General features: G+C 42.7%; 1 protein-coding gene across 9 annotated transcripts in view; it reads right to left on the minus strand.

Annotated features, from left to right (window-relative positions):
* PIEZO2 (piezo type mechanosensitive ion channel component 2) overlaps nt 1-20940 on the minus strand; it is a 203950-nt gene that overhangs the window by 119745 nt on the left and 63265 nt on the right. For all 9 annotated transcript variants that reach the window (XR_013393960.1, XM_077933169.1, XM_077933165.1 and 6 more), the window contains exon 3: nt 13797-13922. Coding sequence is in view for 8 of the 9 variants with exons in the window: in XM_077933169.1 (XP_077789295.1) it covers nt 13797-13922 (126 nt within the window). In the remaining variant the exon portion in view is untranslated. The remainder of the gene's footprint in view (nt 1-13796; nt 13923-20940) is intronic.

Consider the following 20940-nt stretch of genomic DNA (forward strand, 5'->3'; position numbering starts at 1 on the left):
AGCTCATAAACTATTGGTAGATTTATAACAGAGGGGCTCTCTTTGGAATGTCTACTGCATCCTGTTCTCCTGGGATGATTTTAGTAATATTTTTAATGGAAAGAAAAAGTCCTATGAACCTACAGAAGCCAGTCTCACATGAAAGACAGTACATTTGAGACCCAATACAGACATTACCAATCAGAGATCAACAAAAAGCACAAGGGTGGCCCAGTTTTTCCAAGGAAATATTTAATATATGTGTGAAAAACACACTTGTGGGAGCAGAAAATGAGTCACATTTCTGCTGCAGACCCTCTAGCATTTTGTAAGCTACTGCAGTCCAGTGAAAGAGAATCTTTACCACAGTGGCTGATTTTTGGATCATATAAGCAAGCTGAGTAATTGGATAAATGAAAAACAATGATGAATACAGTCACTTCTATATAAGCCATCACTGCAAAATGCAACAAAACCAATACAATACAGGAAACTACACTGAAGGATAAAAATAGTAATTTTCTCTCAGTTTCCATTGTTTTAGGTTGTAACTACACTTAAATCGTGGAAATCTGCAAGCAGAACTACAGTTGTTTCATATCCCCTCTCTGTAATCCAGATAACAGATACTTGCAAATAACCTCCACTGAAATAATCGAGACTCACTTCCAAGAGTCTCCCACAGATGCTTTCACACAATGTCTCTCTTCCTGCAGTCTGATGACAGGTCCCTTTCCCCACAATCTTATTGAAAAATTCTAACTTTTCAGCTCAGCTGCCCAGCGGCTTTTGATGCTATTGCCGCTTGTGAGATGAGCATTGGGGCCAATGTTTTACAGTGATTCTGGTTCTGTCTCTAGGGGTGGTTTCAGAGATTAACACTGAGTGTTAATCAGTGTTAATCTCTTGGTCCTCTGGCAGTTGTGCTATGGAGTGCCACAAAGACCATCTTGCCTCCAATGTTGTTTAACATCTACATGAAGCTGCAAAATGCAGCAGCTTGACTGCTCACTGATGGCAGAAGGAAGAAAATTGGGGGGCCCTATCCAACCCATGTACGAAGCATGCATCAGCCTGAATATTAAGTCACTGTTAAAAGAGTTTTAGCTACTGGGCTAAATTCAAGGTACTAGCAATGGTGTACAAATCCCAATAGAGTTTGGGATTGTTGTTATTGTTTAGTCGTTTAGTCGTGTCCGACTCTTCGTGACCCCATGGACCAGAGCACGCCAGGCACTCCTGTCTTCCACTGCCTCTCGCAGGTTGGTCAGACTCATGTTTGTAGCTTCGAGAAAGAGTTTGGGATTAGGATACCTTAAATACTATCTCATCCTTTATATACTTGACCAATCCCTGCAATCTGCAGCAGAGGGCAGCCTACAGAAATTATCTTATCAGGAGGTCCATTCTGCATGGTATTGGAACCAGGTCTTTAGTGCGGTGGCATCTAGCCTTTGGAACCCCCGCCCATTAAATATTAGGTAAGTTCTATCCTTATTGTCTTCCCAGTGCCTGTTAAATAAATTTGTCTTTCAATAAGCCTTCTAAGTAGAGATTTTTATCCCAGTCAATATCTGAATATGTTTGAAATTTGACATGGTGCAGAATGCTGCAGCCAGATTGTCAAGAGGGGTATCTGAACACGGACACACACACACACACACACACACACACACACACACACACCAGTTGTGATGATGGAACTGTGCTGACTGGAGATGAACTACTGGGTCATGTTCAATTATCTTGTTACTAACACAGTAATTTAGGACTAAGGTACTTGAAAGACTGCTTTTCCCCGTATAGACCTGTAAGAATTAAGATCATTGGGGTAAATTTACTTGTGGTACCACATCCTACAGAATATCAGGGCAGTGATCCCCAAATTCCTACTTTGATTTGTTTTTGTGATATTGTTCTACTGGTTTTTATGTTGTATCTCTGTTTTTAAATTGATATTGGGCATTTTATGCTCTACTTTTGTATCCCACTTGCAACTATTTAAATAAATATGAACTTTAACTGCACTGTGCTCCGTTATCTCCTTATATTTTATTGCTAATAGTGAAAAGATTGTCATTATCTATGTAATAATAACTACAGAGGTAAATCAAGTCAGCTAGAAAGGAAGGTGGTTTTCTATTGGGTTCAAACAAATTTATTCCAGGAAATGTATTGCGCACTTAAGAACTTGGCTTCCAATTGAGAAAAATAACCAAAAAGAAAAAAACCAAGCTTTTTTAGTTCCTGCCAGATGTTTAAAAGTCTAAATCAATACTAAAGCAGGATATGAGCTTTTTAACTTATGCTTGCCCCTTTAACATAAACAATGCAGCAAATTTCAATTTCAATATTAATACTCCAGAGTGTAGCATCATGAACTTCAGGAAAAGAAGAAGAAACCATACTGATATTTTTAAAAAAATGTTTTTATAAACAAGCTTTAGTATTTCTCTTTAAATACAGTATCTTTAGAAGCAAAGAGAAAAAGGCAGAGGCTCTAAAAACTGTCATATAAGCTATCTTTTCAGGGCTTCATTACACAGGGTGTGTGGGTCTGGAAACAATTCTACAGAAAACCTCTTAAGAGTTCATTTTTCTAGCTCAAATCTGCATCATAATGCTCTCACCATGAGTTATTCTCTGCAGTTCAGAGCACAGCTGATGACACAAGTTCATTAATATCTACACTGCACACATGGTATCTATATGTTCAGAGAGAATATACACTTATTATAGCAAACCAACAAACAGCACCAACCACCACTATCACACTGCTCGTGAGTTTATCAGGTGCATTTATTGGAAACAATATGCTGCATTGGAAAAGTCTTTGACTAAAGCAGCAGAACAATTCTGAACTTTATATCCTAAGCATAAGTGGTAGATTCAAAGACATGCAATATCTGGCTGTGTTTCCAAGTTAAAAGGACATTTAGAATATTCAGGTCTGGACCATGAAAATGAAGCAATATAATCTTTGCAATTCCTCAGTAAAGAGTTCTCGAATGAGAATTTTATGACTTCCTGTTGGTGGCTGAAGCTTTAAGACAGGGGTAGCCCAGATAGTGCTTTCCAGAAGTTGCTGGACTACAATTCCCATCAGCCCAAGCCAGCATGAGTAATGGTAAGGGATGGTGGTAGCTGGAGTCCAACAACACATGGGTGACACCACATTGGCTGCCTTTGCTATTAAGATATTGCGTCAACATAGCAGCTTCTATATCTTTAATCTGGCCTTTTGCACTAATATAATTCTATGTTGTTGTTTTTAAATGCTTATTCAAAGGAACTGCAGTCATCTAAAGCAAAACGAAGTTTTCAACACCACCAAATCAAATGCTGTTCTAAACAGGACTATACTGAAGTGTGTTTCATCAATTCAATACTCTGAAAACAAAAGAAATAAAATACCCTGCATGTTGAATGTGACCAGTGGCTGAACTTCATTTTCAGTTGCCAAAGGTTTCTGAAAAACTGCTACCAGCAATATATTTTTTCAAAGTGAAAGCAATGAGTAATAGTGAGCAGCTGCATCATAGTTCCAGCCAGTGGTTCAGACAATGAATAACTGAGCATTAGCTGTTCAGGTTGTAATACTTCACATGCAGAGCATTTCACTGGCTGAAGCCCATTTCAACTCCTCAAAAATGAATGAGTGAAGCAGTTGACTATGAGGAGTAATTAAAATAATTCCCCTGGAAATTCAGAAGTGTACCCCCCCCCTCCAGCATTTAGGATAAGATTCCAGGGAGTGAGGTGTAGTGGTTAAGAGCGGTAGTCTCGTAATATGGTCAACCGGTTTCGCGTCTCCGCTCCTCCACATGCAGCTGCTGGGTGACCTTGGGCCAGTCACACTTCTTTGAAGTCTCTCAGCCCCACTCACCTCACAGTGTGTTTGTTGTGGGGGAGGAAGGGAAAGGAGAATGTTAGCCGCTTTGAGACTCCTTAGGGTAGTGATAAAGCGGGATATCAAATCCAAACTCTTCTTCTTTCAATGTGACAATGATTGCAAGGTACAAAGCCAAACAGCAGCTCTTCCTGACTGCTTGTGTGCAAGTTCCTATACACACAGATGTTATAACTAACCCCAACGGGGCATAAAAATGTAAAGTTTTGTCCCCTTGCCCTGTACCACTTCATAGTATATTAACTGCGGTGTTTCAACCCAAGAGGGCTGATGAGACTATGCTCAATGCACTTTTTAACATAGGTAAGGTAAAGGTAACAGACTCCTGGACAGTCGAATCTGACTATGGGGTGTGGCGCTTTCAGGCCGAGGGAGCAGTGTTTGTCTGCAGACAGCTTTTATGGGTCATGTGGCCAGCATGACTAAACCGCTTCTGGCGCATGGAACACTCTGATGAGTGCCAGAACACATGGAAAGGCCATTTACCTTCCTGCCACAGAAGTACCTATTACTCAGTACTCACGCTGGTATGCTTTTGAACTGCTGGGTTGGCAGGAGCTGGGACAGAGCAACGGGAGCTCAACCTATCACATGGATTCAAACTGCCAACCTTACGATTGGCAAGCCCAAGAGGCTCAGTGGTTTAGACCAGGTGCTTAGCAACCTACTATAAATGAGAAAATGTGAGACCCCATAAGAATCAACACAAAAATTATTATAGACCCCATCAATTCTTAAAACAAGTTAATATTTTTATAGTTGATTGCTGATTTGGGCGGTCCAAATGACCCAATATAGGTTCAAGAAAGTTCTCCGTTATGAACACAGATGTGTTAACCTGAATCATCATTTTATTCTTTATAACAGGTTATTAAACTCCATAAAACATGGACACACCTTTCTAGTTTCTTTTATTTTGCACTAACGATCAATCACTTAATCATGCTAGAGTGGAAAATGCCTGCTCAAGTATGCACCAAGTAACATATGGATATAAAATCATTATATTTTCTTCATGCACTCATATGGTCATGTTACCATGGAATGCATATTTGGGGTTTGTTGGGCAAAGCTACTGTTAGAAAAAGACAGACACAGGTTACAGAACTCCCAGATTAATATTCCTGCTTTTCAAGACCCCACAGGTTGGTGGTGGTTTAAGACAAATCTAAAGTTTCATAACACACAACCATGATCCTTTCACTAGTGCAGAGACTCAAATTTCACGAAGAACAGATTCAGTCAAAGAGTAAAGTGACCTGCCATCATTCTTTAAAACATAGACTACAGTTAAGGAGTCAAAGTTGGTTTTTAATGGCCCCTCAATTTCTTATTTCCACCTGAAGGGTGTGGTGGTCTAGTGTTTAACTACACACAGCTGTGACATAAAACTTACGTTTCCACAAGACATACTATTATACATTTTATTTCCATGTCTGGGCTTCTTTGCCTCAGTGTTTATATAAAGGAGTTTTTTAAAATATATATATATGTGTCAAAGTAGATTTTATACAACCCAATGTGGAAAAAAGGGCTCTCCAATGTTGCAATGGTATCCCTATGTGTGTACAAGTAAGAGAACAGGAGCAAATATTTGTACTTGGAGGTACCCTGATAGGGTTTGCTTTAATCTACTGCATGTTTTTTTAAGAAGAATCATTTGGGTGATTTATATTTATTTTGCAATTACTCATGTAGTTGCATAAGGCATGAATATGAGCATTTTGTGCTCATCAACATCTGAAATAATTCAGTTTAATAATCAACTTCAAGGTGACATACTGAGAGTGGCCAAGAATATCTTCTAAAGGTGTATCAAAAATATGCCTCAGCAGTTGATGAATGCCTTCATTCATTACAAAATGAACTTTTTCACATTATTTCACTGCTTCTTTGAACACCAGCCTACACCCCATTTCCAGTTTGAAGCAGATCCGATTACCCAATTAGTACTATTAACTAAGGCAGGGGCCTTCACTTGTATCGAGTTGAGAAAATTGCCTTCTGTTGCAACTCTCCATAGATATAAATACGGGGACACATTTTGTTAAAGTAAATGTGTACAAAGCAGATGGTAGTTAAAAAAAAAAATCATGACCACAAACCAATATTAATATAAACACAATGCTTAAGCAGCCAAGAAAGTTCCAAATGCATGTGAAATTCTTGTACATGAAACTTCAGACTAAAACATTCTTTACAAGAGACCTTTCTGAGGGATTTATCTAAAAGTGATAATATTTTGATGGTAAGTTATATTTTAATCACTTTTTGAAATTTGTTTTGATGCCTATGTAAAGCCCTGTGTGACCTTGCCTAGATTAAGAATGGTGTATAAATATTTTAGTAAGTAAAATAAAATCTCTGTTAAAAAAAGGATGTCACTTCCCACTGTCTCTAAATATTTCTAATAAAAAAGCATTTGGCATTCAAAGGTTTGTTCTACCAGAACAAAACTTCTCAATCACTTTTCAATCGTAAAAGAAATCTATCTTCCTGTTACCATATTGCCTAGTGCCACACCTGCCCATTCCGCTATCTCATATCATCTTCCTAAAAAGCAGTATGATGAGAGCTTTCAAACATGTCTTTATTAATCATGGTGTGTTGTCTGAAACGTTGGCTGAAATCTCTCATCTGCAAAAAATACCTAAGAAAGGAAGTTAATCAGATATACAGCTGCATAAAACAAAGCTAGAATGCCAAATGAGTTCCCCCACCTTCTGGCAAATGTCAAAGATGTGTCGGCACATGTATTTTGTGTCATTCCAGATAACAATATGAATGACATCATACATCCTTTTCACAACTTCCCTCTACTCCTGTCATACTAATGTTTGTACAACTTTCTGAGAGGCAAAAAAATAAGTGGGGTGGGGAAGAGAATTTAAGCAAGTCTTAAAAATGCAAAGAAATATACACTGCATAGCAGAAACATGTATTTTCTGTATAAAACTTACAGTGGTACCTTGGGTTAAGTACTTAATTCATTCCGGAGGTCTGTTCTTAACCTGAAACTGTTCTTAACCTGAAGCACTACTTCAGCTAATGGGGCCTCCTGCTGCCACCGCGCTGCCGGACCACGATTTCTGTTCTCATCCTGAAGCAAAGTTCTTAACCCGAGGTACTATTTCTGGGTTAGCGGAGTCTGTAACCTGAAGCGTATGTAACCTGAAACGTATGTAACCCGAGGTACCACTGTATTGTTAATAAACTAAAACTAGATATGGGTCACAGTTTCCATGCTTTGCATTACTTTTATCCTATAAACAATTTAACATTTAGCTGAGTGGGAATGTTCAGAGAAACATGCGGAAATGAAACACTCAAGTGCTGGTGATCAGTGTCACTTAAGGGAAACATGGCCCCTAGCTCCCATACCAGCCCAGGTACACTGATAGACTTCTGCCCACATGGTTTAGCTTTCCAGTATATTCACAAGCATGCAAGCTACGGATGACCTAAATGTGCTGAGTCTCATTTGTATGGTTTTCACACACAGAAGGAATGCAGCCATATTGGCAGACATATTTAGCCATACCCAAACTGCTATGATTGAGCAAGTACAAGGGAAATGGCAACTCTGAAAGGTTTGTTCAAGGAGATTCTTAGGCAGTGATCCAAGTAAACTATATGTGCTCAGGGTTCTCTTGTAAAGCTTCCCTTGCTCTTCCACAATTCTGATGGAGTGTCCCACCACCCCCATGCTGCTATTAAGCTTAGGAAATAGCTGGAGAAAGGTTGCCTTGAAGGAAAAAGAAGGCTGGGAGAGAAAGAATGTGAAGTACCTCTGCAGACTGAAAACTGAATTTCTTAGCATTAAATGGAATCTGAAGGATGCATAGGTAGTCCTAGTAGTAAAATGACTTTTTAAAAGCATTCACTCTCTTCTTGAAAACCCTTGTGTATTTGGTTAACGAAAGGCATACAAATAGCACCCAAAACAACAACAGTTAGTCAGTGGTCAGGCACAACAACATGTTCTGAAACATCTGCTGTTTACATCTTCCACAAGGTAAACATGATAAACAAGATGAGAGACTTAGCCGAGTTTTCAAGCATTTCGGGGATGTGTTTAGATATTCTTTCCACCACCCTCACCTCTTACATTTGTCATGTTTACATATCTTGTACTTACAGCATATCCCGATCATGGTCTGAACACCTGCTACCATCCCCTGCAAATCCAAGCAATCTCACTGAGACCTCCTAAACCCTAACACACTCTGCTTTTCTTCCCCCAAGCTTTCCTGGCAGTGGGTCAGCTCTGGCATGACATTTTCACTAGAGGTTTCAGAGTGAGGCCTCTCTCTATGGTGCAATCTGCATTGCTGTAGCATGCATGCCCATGGAGTCCTGGGATATGCAGTATATTTATCAGGATGCCTGGGATGCTAAGGATTGGCTTTCCTCATATAGGTCCAGTGGAGTGCTAAGATAATTAGATGAGGCCTAGCTGATAGTACCACAACCTGTTGTCGCCTGGCAGCAGTGTTTTCCCTGGATGCGACTGCAACTGCATAAGTGGAATGCCCACAATGGGCTTAGGTAAGTTTATTATCTGCACTGAGTACAAACAGCCTCAACTGCTAGACTATTAGCATTGATTCAAAAGTCTTACATCACATTCCCAAGCCCATATTCCCAGCATGTTCATACTTCTGGCTCAGTGACATCTACACTGGCTTGGTCATGTACACAGAATGGAAGAAGGTAGGATCCCCAAGGACATGCTCTATGGGGAGCTGGTTTCAGGCACTAGGCCTCTTGGCAACCAACTCTATATTACAAAGATGTCTGCAAATGTGACATGAAGGCTAGCAACATATGGGATGATCGCAGTGCCTGGAGAAGGTCAGGTTGTGTATCCACAGCAGAGACCAGAGGAGGAATGACCTCTGGGAGGACTGCAGAGAGAAGAAATGCCATGATGCAAAATTAGATACCTTCGTCTGCCCCAAACATGTATCTCCGGCATCAGTCTTTACAGCCACAGCAGGCACTGTAACTCTCCAACAGTTTGACTTTACCCCTGAAGGCACATTCTTCCATAGTCTCCTGAGACAGATGCATACCGACACCACAGTTGCATTGTACCATCAAAATTAGTATTGTTGCTACTGAACAAGCAGAAGCAAACACAGACTGCAAATAGTGAGCCATTCATTACACGTCAAAATGACAGCCCTTGAGTTTTGTTAGTATTAATTTCTTCCCTTAAACCCTAATGAGACACTTTTTCTGCCTCCAGATGAATTACAATAGTTTGATACATTATTCTTCTGGCAACTTCTACAGCCAAGCTGGTGCCAAACGTATTGCTCTGCTTTCCTTTGGACCACATCAGTGAGGCCGGGGGGGGGGGGGGGGGTCTTGTCATCTGGGCGGCCCAGGACCTCCATGCACACTGTCTAGGTTTCCACCCCAGGGAGGTCAATTAGTTGCTGCTAACACAGCGGTTTGACTAACAACAAATGCACTTGTTTCTGAGCAAGTCACTAAGCCAGCAGAAATCAATTAAATAATAATAATTGCTGCCTCTGAGGCAGTAAGTGTTTACAATTTCTCTGCGTTGTCTTCTGAGAAGAGAGTCAATAATGCTGTTGTAGTTGCAGAATTTGACAAGGACTCTCTGCCAAAGACTAATGAGACAGTAGTAAAAGTATTTTGAGCTCTGTATTACAGACCTCTAGATTGGACTACTACCGTAATGTACATGAGGCCACCCTCGAAAGAAATGTTTGAAAAATCCAGCTACAAATTCTTATATGGAACTCTTCCCAGCCCGCCAGGAGTTTCAAATATTGTTTTTTAAATGTTTCAACTTTTGGGGTTTGTTTCCCTTTAATTAAAATTCATGAAATTTGGTTAATGTACAAATATCCCAAAGTATAAAATTTCCATATGGTTTAATATTCTATAACAGTGTGGCAAGGATAAATATATGTGCTTGTTTCCCAGTACAAGACATATCACTCCTTTATAGAAGAGATCATATTGTTTCAGTAATGGTTTCTGATACTAAAGCAGGGTATGGAAGCTCACATTCTTTATCTCTAAACAGGAGGTTTTGGGGAAAACACACTTCGATGCAATTAGTCCTTACCAGCAACCACAGAGCACACAAATATAGGATCAAGAGCAGGTAAAACCACACTTCCTGTTAACAATTGTAATACAACGCTTTCATAAAAACAGTCTGCAAGAAATCCCCCAAAGGGAATAAACATTTCTATAAGCAACAGAGCAGACCTTATGGTATCTGGTTACATTCCAGTAGCAACAGAAAAGCGTTAAAGGAAGATACTCCCTCCTTCCATTTATGCAGAGAACATGGAAACATCCACTGCTCCTAGATTTAGACAGTTGGCAGTTTAAAGCAGCTTTCTTTCAGATAGTTTTTTGTGTGTTCTGATTGTTGGTTCTGAGCAAAGTGTAACAATGGAAAAGAAATTTGTTCTCCTTTTTTTTTTGCATCAGACCAGCCTAATTAGGCATTCCTCAACTTGCTTTGAGGATCTATTATGTACTTCCTGATTTTGCAATAGCATCTCACTCCTAAAATATTATTTTACACTTTAAAATGAATAGTAAAAATAGATTTTAGGACAGAAGAAGCCTCATAGTAATCTGGTGAACCGGGTTCACGTCTCCGCTCCTCCACATGCAGCTGCTGGGTGACCTTGGGCTAGTTACACTTCCTTGAAGTCTCTCAGCCCCACTCACCTCAAAGAGTGTTTGTTGTGGGGGAGGAAGGGAAAGGAGAATGTTAGCTGCTTTGAGACTCCTTAGGGTAGTGATAAAGCGGGATATCAAATCCAAACCCTTCTTCTTCTCACTTCTGGGGATTCTCCTAACCCTCCAGAGAAGATTTACAGTGCACATGGAGGGAGGAGAAGGTGAGGAAGTTCTATTGCACAGCAAAAACTCCTTGCACTAGCAGAACTGTTCAGCCAGGTACCGCCCAGTATCTCTTTTTCCGATTATCTCTTTCCACACAACTTTCATGCTTTTGTTCACCACTCATTTTATCCATTTCCCTGATTTGTCATTCAACGTGTAGCCCTTTAATTTTCTTCTGCTTTCAATTCATTCTCCTTTCTGTAGTTCACACACTATCCTTAAAAGTATATATTAACCAAGGAATCTAAGTGTTGCAATTATTATTCATTCCTTTGCAAGACTGACATGCAAATGGAATATACTGGCAAATGTACGTACACCCCCCACACCCATGCATCTTAACCCCAAATAAACTTTGACTGCCATTTATATTGCCATTTATATTGGGTGATATTTAATGTTTGTCAGAGCAGATCCACTAAAAGAAATGGACCTGTCCATTGATTTCAAGGGTCTACTCAGAGTATCACTTAGTTGGACACATCACACATTATATTTATACTTGACAAAAGGAAAAGCTTATCTCCAAATTATTTCTTATGTGATTGAAATGATATCCCTATAACGGCAATAATGTAAAGAAAGGGAAATTATTTGTAAGATAAATAAGTATACATAGAAGCCATTCATAGTACATATTGAAAATCTAAAAAAAATAATGTGTTTGCATAAAAAAAATTTATAGTGACGGGTAGTAAACACATTCCATTTATTTAGGAATTTGCTGGTTGGAAAAAATCATTCATAAAAATTTCTTTCCACTATTAATCACTAGGACCAATATTGTTCAACTCCTGCTATTTCACTGTTTATAAACTGAAAAACAATTTTAATGGTTACATCCTTGTAGTGTATTTTTAAAAGTAACAACATGACAATTTTTATACACTGTATAAGCCGAGGCACCTAATTTTAGAACAAAATACTGGGAAAACTTATTGACTCGAGTATAAGCCGGTTCACCACACCACAAACCTGGTGGTGGTGGCAGCGGCGGAAGAAGAACAAGCAGCCCAAAAGGGCTGCTTTCGGGCTGCTGGTTCCTCCACCACCGCCACTGACAGTGGCAAAGGCAGCGTAGGAGGAACCAGCAGCCCGAAAGGGCTCATTTCGGGCCGCTTGTCCCTCCGCCACCGCCTCTTCCGCTTGCAAGAGCAGGCATAGGAGCCGCGGTTGGGAGAGGCACAGTGCAGCACAGAACCTCTCCCAACCACGGCTCCCGTGCCTGCCCTTGCGAGAGGCGGGCAGCGGTGGAGGGACCAGCGGTGAGAAAGGGCTCCTTTCAGACCACTCCTCTCGCCGCTGCCGCCTCACTCGAGTATAAGCAGAGGGCGGCTTTTTCAGCATAAAAAATGTGCTGAAAAAATCGGCTTATACTCGAGTATATATGGTAGGTCTATTTAACTGTCAAAACAAAATCAGGCTAATATTAGATTGGACAGCTTTCTTTTCTTCTAAGAAAACTTCGGAAATAGACTGCAGCTTTGGAAAGATTTTGTATGCTTCATTACTCCTTACTTACCTATAAAGTTTTCATTCCACTTAGTTTATAAGAATGATGCTTAATATTAAATCCAAACAATAAATCCAAATTTAGAAAGCCAGAAATGTGTTACAAATCTAAGCATTTTAAGACATTACTTTTTCTTTCTTTTTTTTTACTGTTGATGGATAATCCTTAATGGTTTAAAAGAAAACAAGATTTCCTTCAAAGGCATCTATATTTCTAAATAGCTGGACTGAGTTTACTCAACTGTCAGCAGAGTAGGGCACCAATAGTTCATGTTTTCTTTGCTAGTTAACCAAATGTTAAAACTGAATGCAGTCGAGCTCTATTTATGTTTACATTTAACTTTTTAAAAACAGATTTAAAATTTCAGTGGTAACTAGAGAGCATGTTTCCCATTCTTTCTGCACTTCCACTTCCATTCTATTAGCTAAGAGACCATGCACTCTTACAATGTACCTTAATATCAAAAAGGTTACAAAACAACTTTTTGAGGGTCAATGTCAACAGGAGCTGGGAAACATCTGTTTCAGAATGAATCATTCCTCTAGAACAAGAGTGAAACTGTATCTGATCATGGGGTAACACTAAGTCAGCCTTCCCCAGTCTGACACCTTCCATATGTTTTGGACTACAGTTCTCATCATGTTTTAACACTGGGGTGGATTTAAAAAAAACCAGAGGGCACCAAGCAGCAAAGACTGAACTAGGCAACAAATCTAAAATATGGCATGGCAACTTGTAAAAGAGGCCAAAGGGCACCATGCACAACCTAGAGGCTTTTGGAAAGAAATACCATGTGCTGGTGTTTATCTGACAATGGTAGAAAACTGCAAGCCACGCATATGATTATCTCTTGATATAAACTCTACAGAAAGGGCAGGGATGAGCGTACAGTGAAGGCATGGAGTCAAACAAACAAACTGGAAATCTCAAATTAATTGTTGTAAGTGGTAACAACCGACCCTAAAATTTCATAATGAGAATACACTATCAGGTGATCTTTCAATGGAGAAAGGAATCAGAGGAATATCCAAAGGTAACTGTGCTTTAATAGCCAATAACCATTCACTGGAAAAATGCATATTCTGGTCATGACAAAGAGGCAAACATTACAGGCACCCTAAATGACTGTCCCCCTAGAACATGTTGTCATGGAACTTACTGCAGAAATGTGGCCCCTGTCTACCAAAAGGGCAGCAGTTATGCTCAGTTTCAACAGGTTCTGTAGAAGAAATCTCCAACTACACATAGCTATTTTTTACACACAGTAGAAAACTAAATAAGGAAGTGAAAGAAATGCATCTTGAGAGGTTTGAAAAACTTAATTTTGTTTACAAATTACATAGCCATAATCCTAAAGAAAGCACTTTCCTGAAGCAGAATTACGACGAATCCTAGAAACCATGACAACAAAACCACTATTAGTGATAGTCACAATATCCTTCCTACATAAAGAGCTGTGAAGAACATTAGAAAAATATAAAGGATACTCACAGTTATAATCAGGTTTAATACTTTTACCAGCTTCAAGGCTGTTTATTGTGATTTGAAATACGATGTGCAGAAGCAGAAATGTTAGACTCATGAAGCACAAGGATTTTAGTAACCGGCCTGTATGCCCTAAAAGACACAAAACACAAATCAAAGCTAGTTAATGTGACAAAAAACATTGGCATAGATAAAACTGCAAGGAGTGCTAAAATATTTATGCATATAAAATATATTGTAAAGGCGGATGAAGTTAAAAAAAGAAAGCACAAATAAGAAATACTTCCAACAATGTTTCAATCAGCGTTATCTTCACAGTTCTAGCACCCTGTTCCACCAAAGTCAAACATACATACACACACACATATACATTATGCATATGGGATAAATTAGGCTAAATGGGTGTCATGCCTTCTTCAAATTCAATTAAAATATTGGATAAAACATTTGATGATACACAAACCACACATATGTTTTTATATGCTAATAAAAGTGTGATTACACATACATTTATTTTTCTTTGCTGCAGATAATATATGATAACAAATCTTTAAGCCTGCCTTTTTTCCATTTCTTATGATAATGTACTGATTCAAAAAAGAATAATTAATATGAATCTAAGGTATCTTCCTTCTTTCTTGAGAAGGAAGCTCGGATAAAATTTGTAGTAAAAAACAACTAGATTCAGAAATCCAAACAGAACAGGAGCTAAATAAGAGGAAAAATGCTATTCACTCTAAACCTTTTGCAGGACTTCCTGTTTTTTTGAGAGCTTTTCGTGCCCAGAATAGTATTAGAAGCTGCATCCTCTGCATCAATAGACAATTCCACCCTTCAAGCCAGTTACACTCTCTAACTCATAAGTTGGCCTAAGCAAGTTACCCATTTTGTTAACAAAATATTATGTCAGACAGGACTTGCAGAATAACCATTCTCATTATTTCCAGAGGACTGTTTTCAAAATTCAAAACATAAAAACAGCAAACTTGTCATGCATCTACTTCAAATCAAGTAAGGCACATGAATGAAATAAAATCTAGGGTCAATATAATGCATGTTTATCACTGGATGGCATCATAGCATGAACCCATTAGTATGTGAACTGCGAAATTGGTTTTCCTGCAAAACACACAGCCCTATGTCTCAGTCATTTAGGGCCCCCAAAGCCTTTCTACCTCCACCAGAGTAGGTGGAGGCAGGCGGGCACAGGCCAGAAACAAAATATGGTGGATAGCACAGCTCTTTAGAACTTTACTCTAGGCCCATGCTCTGTGGTTTGGTCATGCAAATGCAGGACTGCGTGGCTGACAGTCATTGTTTTCTTGTGACGGTGGCACTCTCTGGTGGCAATAGCAACTATGGCAGGAAGGTACATGTGCAATACAGGAATAAAAGCAGACGTAGATTGGTCTGGTGGGCAGACTGGGTGCAGGCAGGCATACTGCTGCCACTGGAATATAAGCCATGCTAAAAATAAATGGGAAAGATGGAGGGCACAAGGAGAAGGGAACGACAGAGGATGAGATGGTTGGATAGTGTTCTCGAAGCTACCAGCATGAGTTTGACTAAACTGCGGGAGGCAGTGGAAGACAGAAGTGCCTGGCGTGCTCTGGTCCATGGGGTCACGAAGAGTCAGACACGACTAAACGACTAAACAACAACAACAACAAAAATAAATACTGATATAGGTTTGTGGGGAGACCCCCCCCCCCAAACCCAGGAAATTAATGTCAGAATGTAGCTAATATTTGTGATAGGAAGGGAAAATGCAAACTGTAGACCTGTGACAGACAAGGAATTCTTGGGTGGGCTCATGCAAACCAGCCTGGCTGGGCTAGTTAAATGCAGAGCCATCAAGAAACAATACTGGGCCACTGAGGGCTATTGGCAATGCAAAAGAACTGTCCTTCCCCACCCTAGCTCTGAGGAGTGGACAGAGACAGGAGAATTGACAGGTTACCAAGGTAATGGGCTGGGAGTGAGGTGACATGAAAAGAGTGTATGTGTGTTTTGCAAAGAACAGAAGGTGCTGCTGACTGTAGAGGCTGCAACCCAGAGACTAGGCAGCATGGGCTGACTGCTCTTGACTCAAGTTGGCTGAATCTGTGAGAGAAGCAAAAAGAGACACCCTGGAGATGTAATTCTGTGAAATCTAGTCCTCTCCATGTAATTCCAAGTGTATAGAGATGTAAAGTAAATCATATATTTTAAAAAGCTACAGCCTCTGCTGTGCCCTGAATTCACAATGGAAACACGACCCTGGGTGAGTTCCTGGAACCCCTGGAATCTTGCTACCACCCGCCAAAGACCGGCAAGGAAATTTTAGAATAAAGAAGAATTGCTGTTAGATCCAATATGGTATTCTGAAACCTAACCCTTGAAGAAGTCTGATATAGTCGCTGGGTGGGTAGTGTCATTATATCGCTTAGTCACAAAGTAAAACTGGGCTAAATTGCATCTTTGCAGAATCAGGGGTATCCAGTTACTGTTCTGTTTTCGTTGTAGAGAGACAATAGTTGTTTAGCTTCCTCACAGATTATTCTCTATGCCTTCAATGATAGCAGAGTGAGTGATAGCAGATCCCTGAGTGAGTGCTTGAGGGCCCTGCTCCTTCCTGCCACTTACCATCTGGCCTGGGGCGGGGCCTGGGGCCTCATAAGGACTGCGTGCGGCTTGCGGCCTGCTGCCCAGGAAGACTCCCTGAGTGAGTGCTTGAGGGCCCTGCTCCTTCTTGCCACTTACCATCTGGCCTGGGGCGGGGCCTGGGGCCTCATAAGGACTGCGTGCGGCTTGCGGCCTGCTACCCAGGAAGACTCCCTGAGTGAGTGCTTGAGGGCCCTGCTCCTTCCTGCCACTTACCATCTGGCCTGGGGCGGGGCCTGGGGCCTCATAAGGACTGCGTGCGGCTTGCGGCCTGCTGCCCAGGAAGACTCCCTGAGTGAGTGCTTGAGGGCCCTGCTCCTTCTTGCCACTTACCATCTGGCCTGGGGCGGGGCCTGGGGCCTCATAAGGACTGCGTGCGGCTTGCGGCCTGCTGCCCAGGAAGACTCCCTGAGTGAGTGCTTGAGGGCCCTGCTCCTTCCTGCCACTTACCATCTGGCCTGGGGCGGGGCCTGGGGCCTCATAAGGACTGCGTGCGGCTTGCGGCCTGCTGCCCAGGAAGACTCCCTGAGTGAGTGCTTGAGGGCCCTGCTCCTTCCTGCCACTTACCATCTGGCCCAGGGCGGGGCCTGACAGGCCTCACCAGGACAGTTGTTACTGCCGGAGAGGCACAGAGTGTTTTTAAAATGTGTTTTTTTTGTTTGTTTTTTAATTCTTTGGATTTTTTGTATGTGCGGGGTGGGGGTGGGATGGATGTTGGTTGGGCTTGGGGAATTATTTTTTTTTTTTTATTTTGATGTTTTTGTAATTTTTACATTTTTCGTTTGTATTGTTTTATTGGTTTTGGTTGTTTGTTTAAGGTGTTATTTTGTTTTTAGGGGGAGGGTTCAGGGCTGCCGGGGAGTGGGCCCCAGCCCATAAAATGGCTGGGGCATGTTCCACAGGGCGGGATGCACTGGGACAACCGATCTCAGTGATCACGGGTAGGAGGAGGAGTTACGCTAAGACCAGACCCTATCATTACAGAGGAGGCAGGTTTAGTCGTTGTCTGAGGACTATCCCTGCCTCCGGGTCTGGTCCTGACCGGATGGATACTAGAATCAGCAAGGGATACCCACATGACCTGAAGGTGCTGCTGTGCAATGCCAGGTCAATGATTCATAAGACCACTGCCATCCATGACTTGATCATGGATGGAGGATTTGACCTGGCATGTATAACAGAGACCTGGTTGGATGAAGCAGATGGGCCTGTCCTTGCCGCTGCTTGTCCACCAGGTTTCTCTTACGCACAGCAACCCAGGTCTTGTGGGCGGGGAGGGGGGGTTGCAGTGATTTTTAGGAAGTCATTAGTTTGCACCAGGCGTCCTGTTGGGAAGACCCAGTTTTCTGAGTGCATGTTCTGGAAGTTGGGCAATAGGGGCAGTACAGGATTCCTTTTGGTGTACCGACCTCCCCGCTGCACCAAGGATTCCCTGCCCGAGCTGCTTCAGGTCGTGGCGGATGTTCTCCTGGAGACACCTAGCTTGGTCGTCCTAGGGGATTTTAACATCCATGCCGACACGACCTTACAAGGGGCCGCTCGGGACTTCGTGGAAAGCATGGCCTCCATGGGGCTGTCCCTGAATAAGTCTGGCCCAACCCATAGCCGTGGACATGCCTTGGACCTGGTGTTTACCTCTATGGATGTTGGTGATCTGACACTAAGTAAAAGCGAAACGAAAGAAGTGCCATGGTCAGATCACTTCCTGGTGCAACTGGACTTCTCTGCGACCCATCCCCTCTGCAGGGAGGTGGGACCAATTCGGATGGTCCGCCCCCGCCACTTAATGGATCCAAATGGTTTCCAGAGAGTGGTAGGGGATGCTTTATCCCATGTTGATGGCCTTTCAGTTGATTCCCTGGTGGCCCGCTGGAATGTGGAGTTAACCAGGGCTATTGACTGTTTGGCTCCGAAGCGCCCTCTCCGGTTGCATGGAGCCCGGACAGCCCCGTGGTTTTCCACGGATCTGAGGGCAATGAAACAATCGTTGAGACGGCTAGAGCGCCGGTGGCGGAGAACTCATTCCGAATCTGACCGGACACAGGTTAGAGCTCAACGTCGAGCCTACCAAGTGGCGATAGCGACGGCGAAGAAGAATTTCTTCACCGCCTCTATTGCATCTGCAGAAAACAGCAGCAGGAGACTTTTTCAGGTGGTTCACAATTTAGCGGAACCACCTGCAACATCGGGGCCCAGTACGGGCCACATGTTCTCCTGCAATGATTTTGCAAAGTTTTTTGCAGATAAAATCGCTCATATTCGGGAAGAAGTAGACTCCACCGTGGGAGCAGGGCCGGGGCGGGAGAGTGCTAGAGTTCTGTCTAGTCAAGTAGAGTGGGATCAATTCCAATCTGTTACCTCCGAGGATGTGGACAGGCTGCTTGGACGAGTGAAACCAACCACCTGTCTCCTGGATCCTTGCCCATCCTGGCTTATAAAAGCTAGCCGGGAAGGACTGGGCAATGGGCTTCGTGGGGTGGTGAATGCTTCCCTCCGTGAGGGAGCCTTCCCAGACCCGCTGAAAGAGGCGGTTATTAAACCGCTTCTTAAAAAACCATCTTTAGATGCGGCCACGATGGCCAACTATCGCCCAGTCTCAAATCTTCCATTCCTGGGCAAGGTGATTGAGCGAGCGGTTGCCGAACAACTCCAGGCACGCCTGGAAGAAGCGGACCATTTGGATCCCTTCCAGTCGGGATTCAGGCCTCATCATGGGACTGAAACTGCCTTGGTCGCACTGGTTGATGATCTCCGGCGGGCTAGGGACAAAGGTGAGAGCTGTTTCCTAGTTCTGCTGGATCTCTCAGCGGCGTTTGATACCATCGACCATAGCATCCTTCTGGACCGTCTTGAGGGGCTGGGAGCTGGGGGCACTGTTATACAGTGGTTCCGCTCCTTCCTCCTGGGCCGTGTTCAGAAAGTGGTGGTGGGGGATGAGTGTTCAGACCCCTGGGCTCTCACTTGTGGGGTGCCTCAGGGTTCTGTCCTCTCCCCCATGCTTTTCAACATTTACATGCAGCCGCTGGGAGAGATCATCAGGAGGTTTGGGCTGGGTGTTCATCAGTATGCGGATGATACCCAGCTCTACCTCTCTTTTAAATCAGAACCAGTGAAGGCGGTGAAGGTCCTGTGTGAGTGTCTGGAGGCGGTTGGAGGATGGATGGCGGCTAACAGATTGAGGTTGAATCCTGACAAGACAGAAGTACTGTTTTTGGGGGACAGGAGGCGGGCAGGTGTGGAGGATTCCCTGGTCCTGAATGGGGTAACTGTGCCCCTGAAGGACCAGGTGCGCAGCCTGGGAGTCATTTTGGACCCACAGCTGTCCATGGAGGCACAGGTCAAATCCGTGTCCAGGGCAGCTGTTTACCAGCTCCATCTGGTACGTAGGCTGAGACCCTATCTGCCTGCGGACTGTCTCGCCAGAGTGGTACATGCTCTGGTTATCTCCCGCTTGGACTACTGCAATGCACTCTACGTGGGGCTACCTTTGAAGGTGACTCGGAAACTACAACTAATCCGGAATGCGGCAGCTAGACTGGTGACTGGGAGCGGCCGCCGAGACCATATAACACCGGTCTTGAAAGACTTGCATTGGCTCCCAGTACGTTTCCGAGCACAATTCAAAGTGTTGGTGCTGACCTTTAAAGCCCTAAACGGCCTCGGTCCAGTATACCTGAAGGAGCGTCTCCACCCCCATCATTCTGCCCGGACGCTGAGGTCCAGCGCCGAGGGCCTTCTGGCGGTTCCCTCATTGCGAGAAGCAAAGCTACAGGGAACCAGGCAGAGGGCCTTCTCGGTAGTGGCGCCCACCCTGTGGAACGCCCTTCCAGCAGATGTCAAAGTGATAAATAACTACCTGACATTCAAGAGACATCTTAAGGCAGCCCTGTTCAGGGAAGTTTTTAACATGTGATATTTTATTGTATTTTGGGTTTTTATGGAAGCCGCCCAGAGTGGCTGGGGAGGCCCAGCCAGATGGGCGGGGTATAAATAATAAATTATTATTATTATTATTATTATTTGCCTCTCTTCTTCAGGCCGAACCAAGCAGACAAACTCCAGAAATGTGTGGAAAGAGTGTAAAGTCAACATGGAAGTACATGACATTGCTACAGATGACAACCACGTTTTCAGTTCAAATATTAGTCAGCATTATAAACAGGAAGTAGAAGTTCAAGAGATGGTGCCATATTCTTCACTGAAGCTATGTTTCGAACGACAGTAGACAGACGCTTACGGGCACTCACATAGGATATCATACTTTATTCTACATAATGTAAGAGGGGAAATGATATATATATATACACTTGCATACTGTGGCTTGCAGTCCTATGAACTCTTGCCTGAGATAAAGCCCCTTACCTGGGATAAAGCAATTATGATCATGATTGTAGCAGCTGGAGAAACTGCAGATATGATCATACGAATGGATGCCAACTAGCCTTTGTAAATTCTGTGATTTTTACTGTGCCATTATTTGCATGCATAGATGATCATATGAAGAAAA

This window comes from Podarcis muralis, chromosome 8 (genome assembly GCF_964188315.1).
Source record: "Podarcis muralis chromosome 8, rPodMur119.hap1.1, whole genome shotgun sequence".
NCBI lineage: Eukaryota > Metazoa > Chordata > Lepidosauria > Squamata > Lacertidae > Podarcis > Podarcis muralis.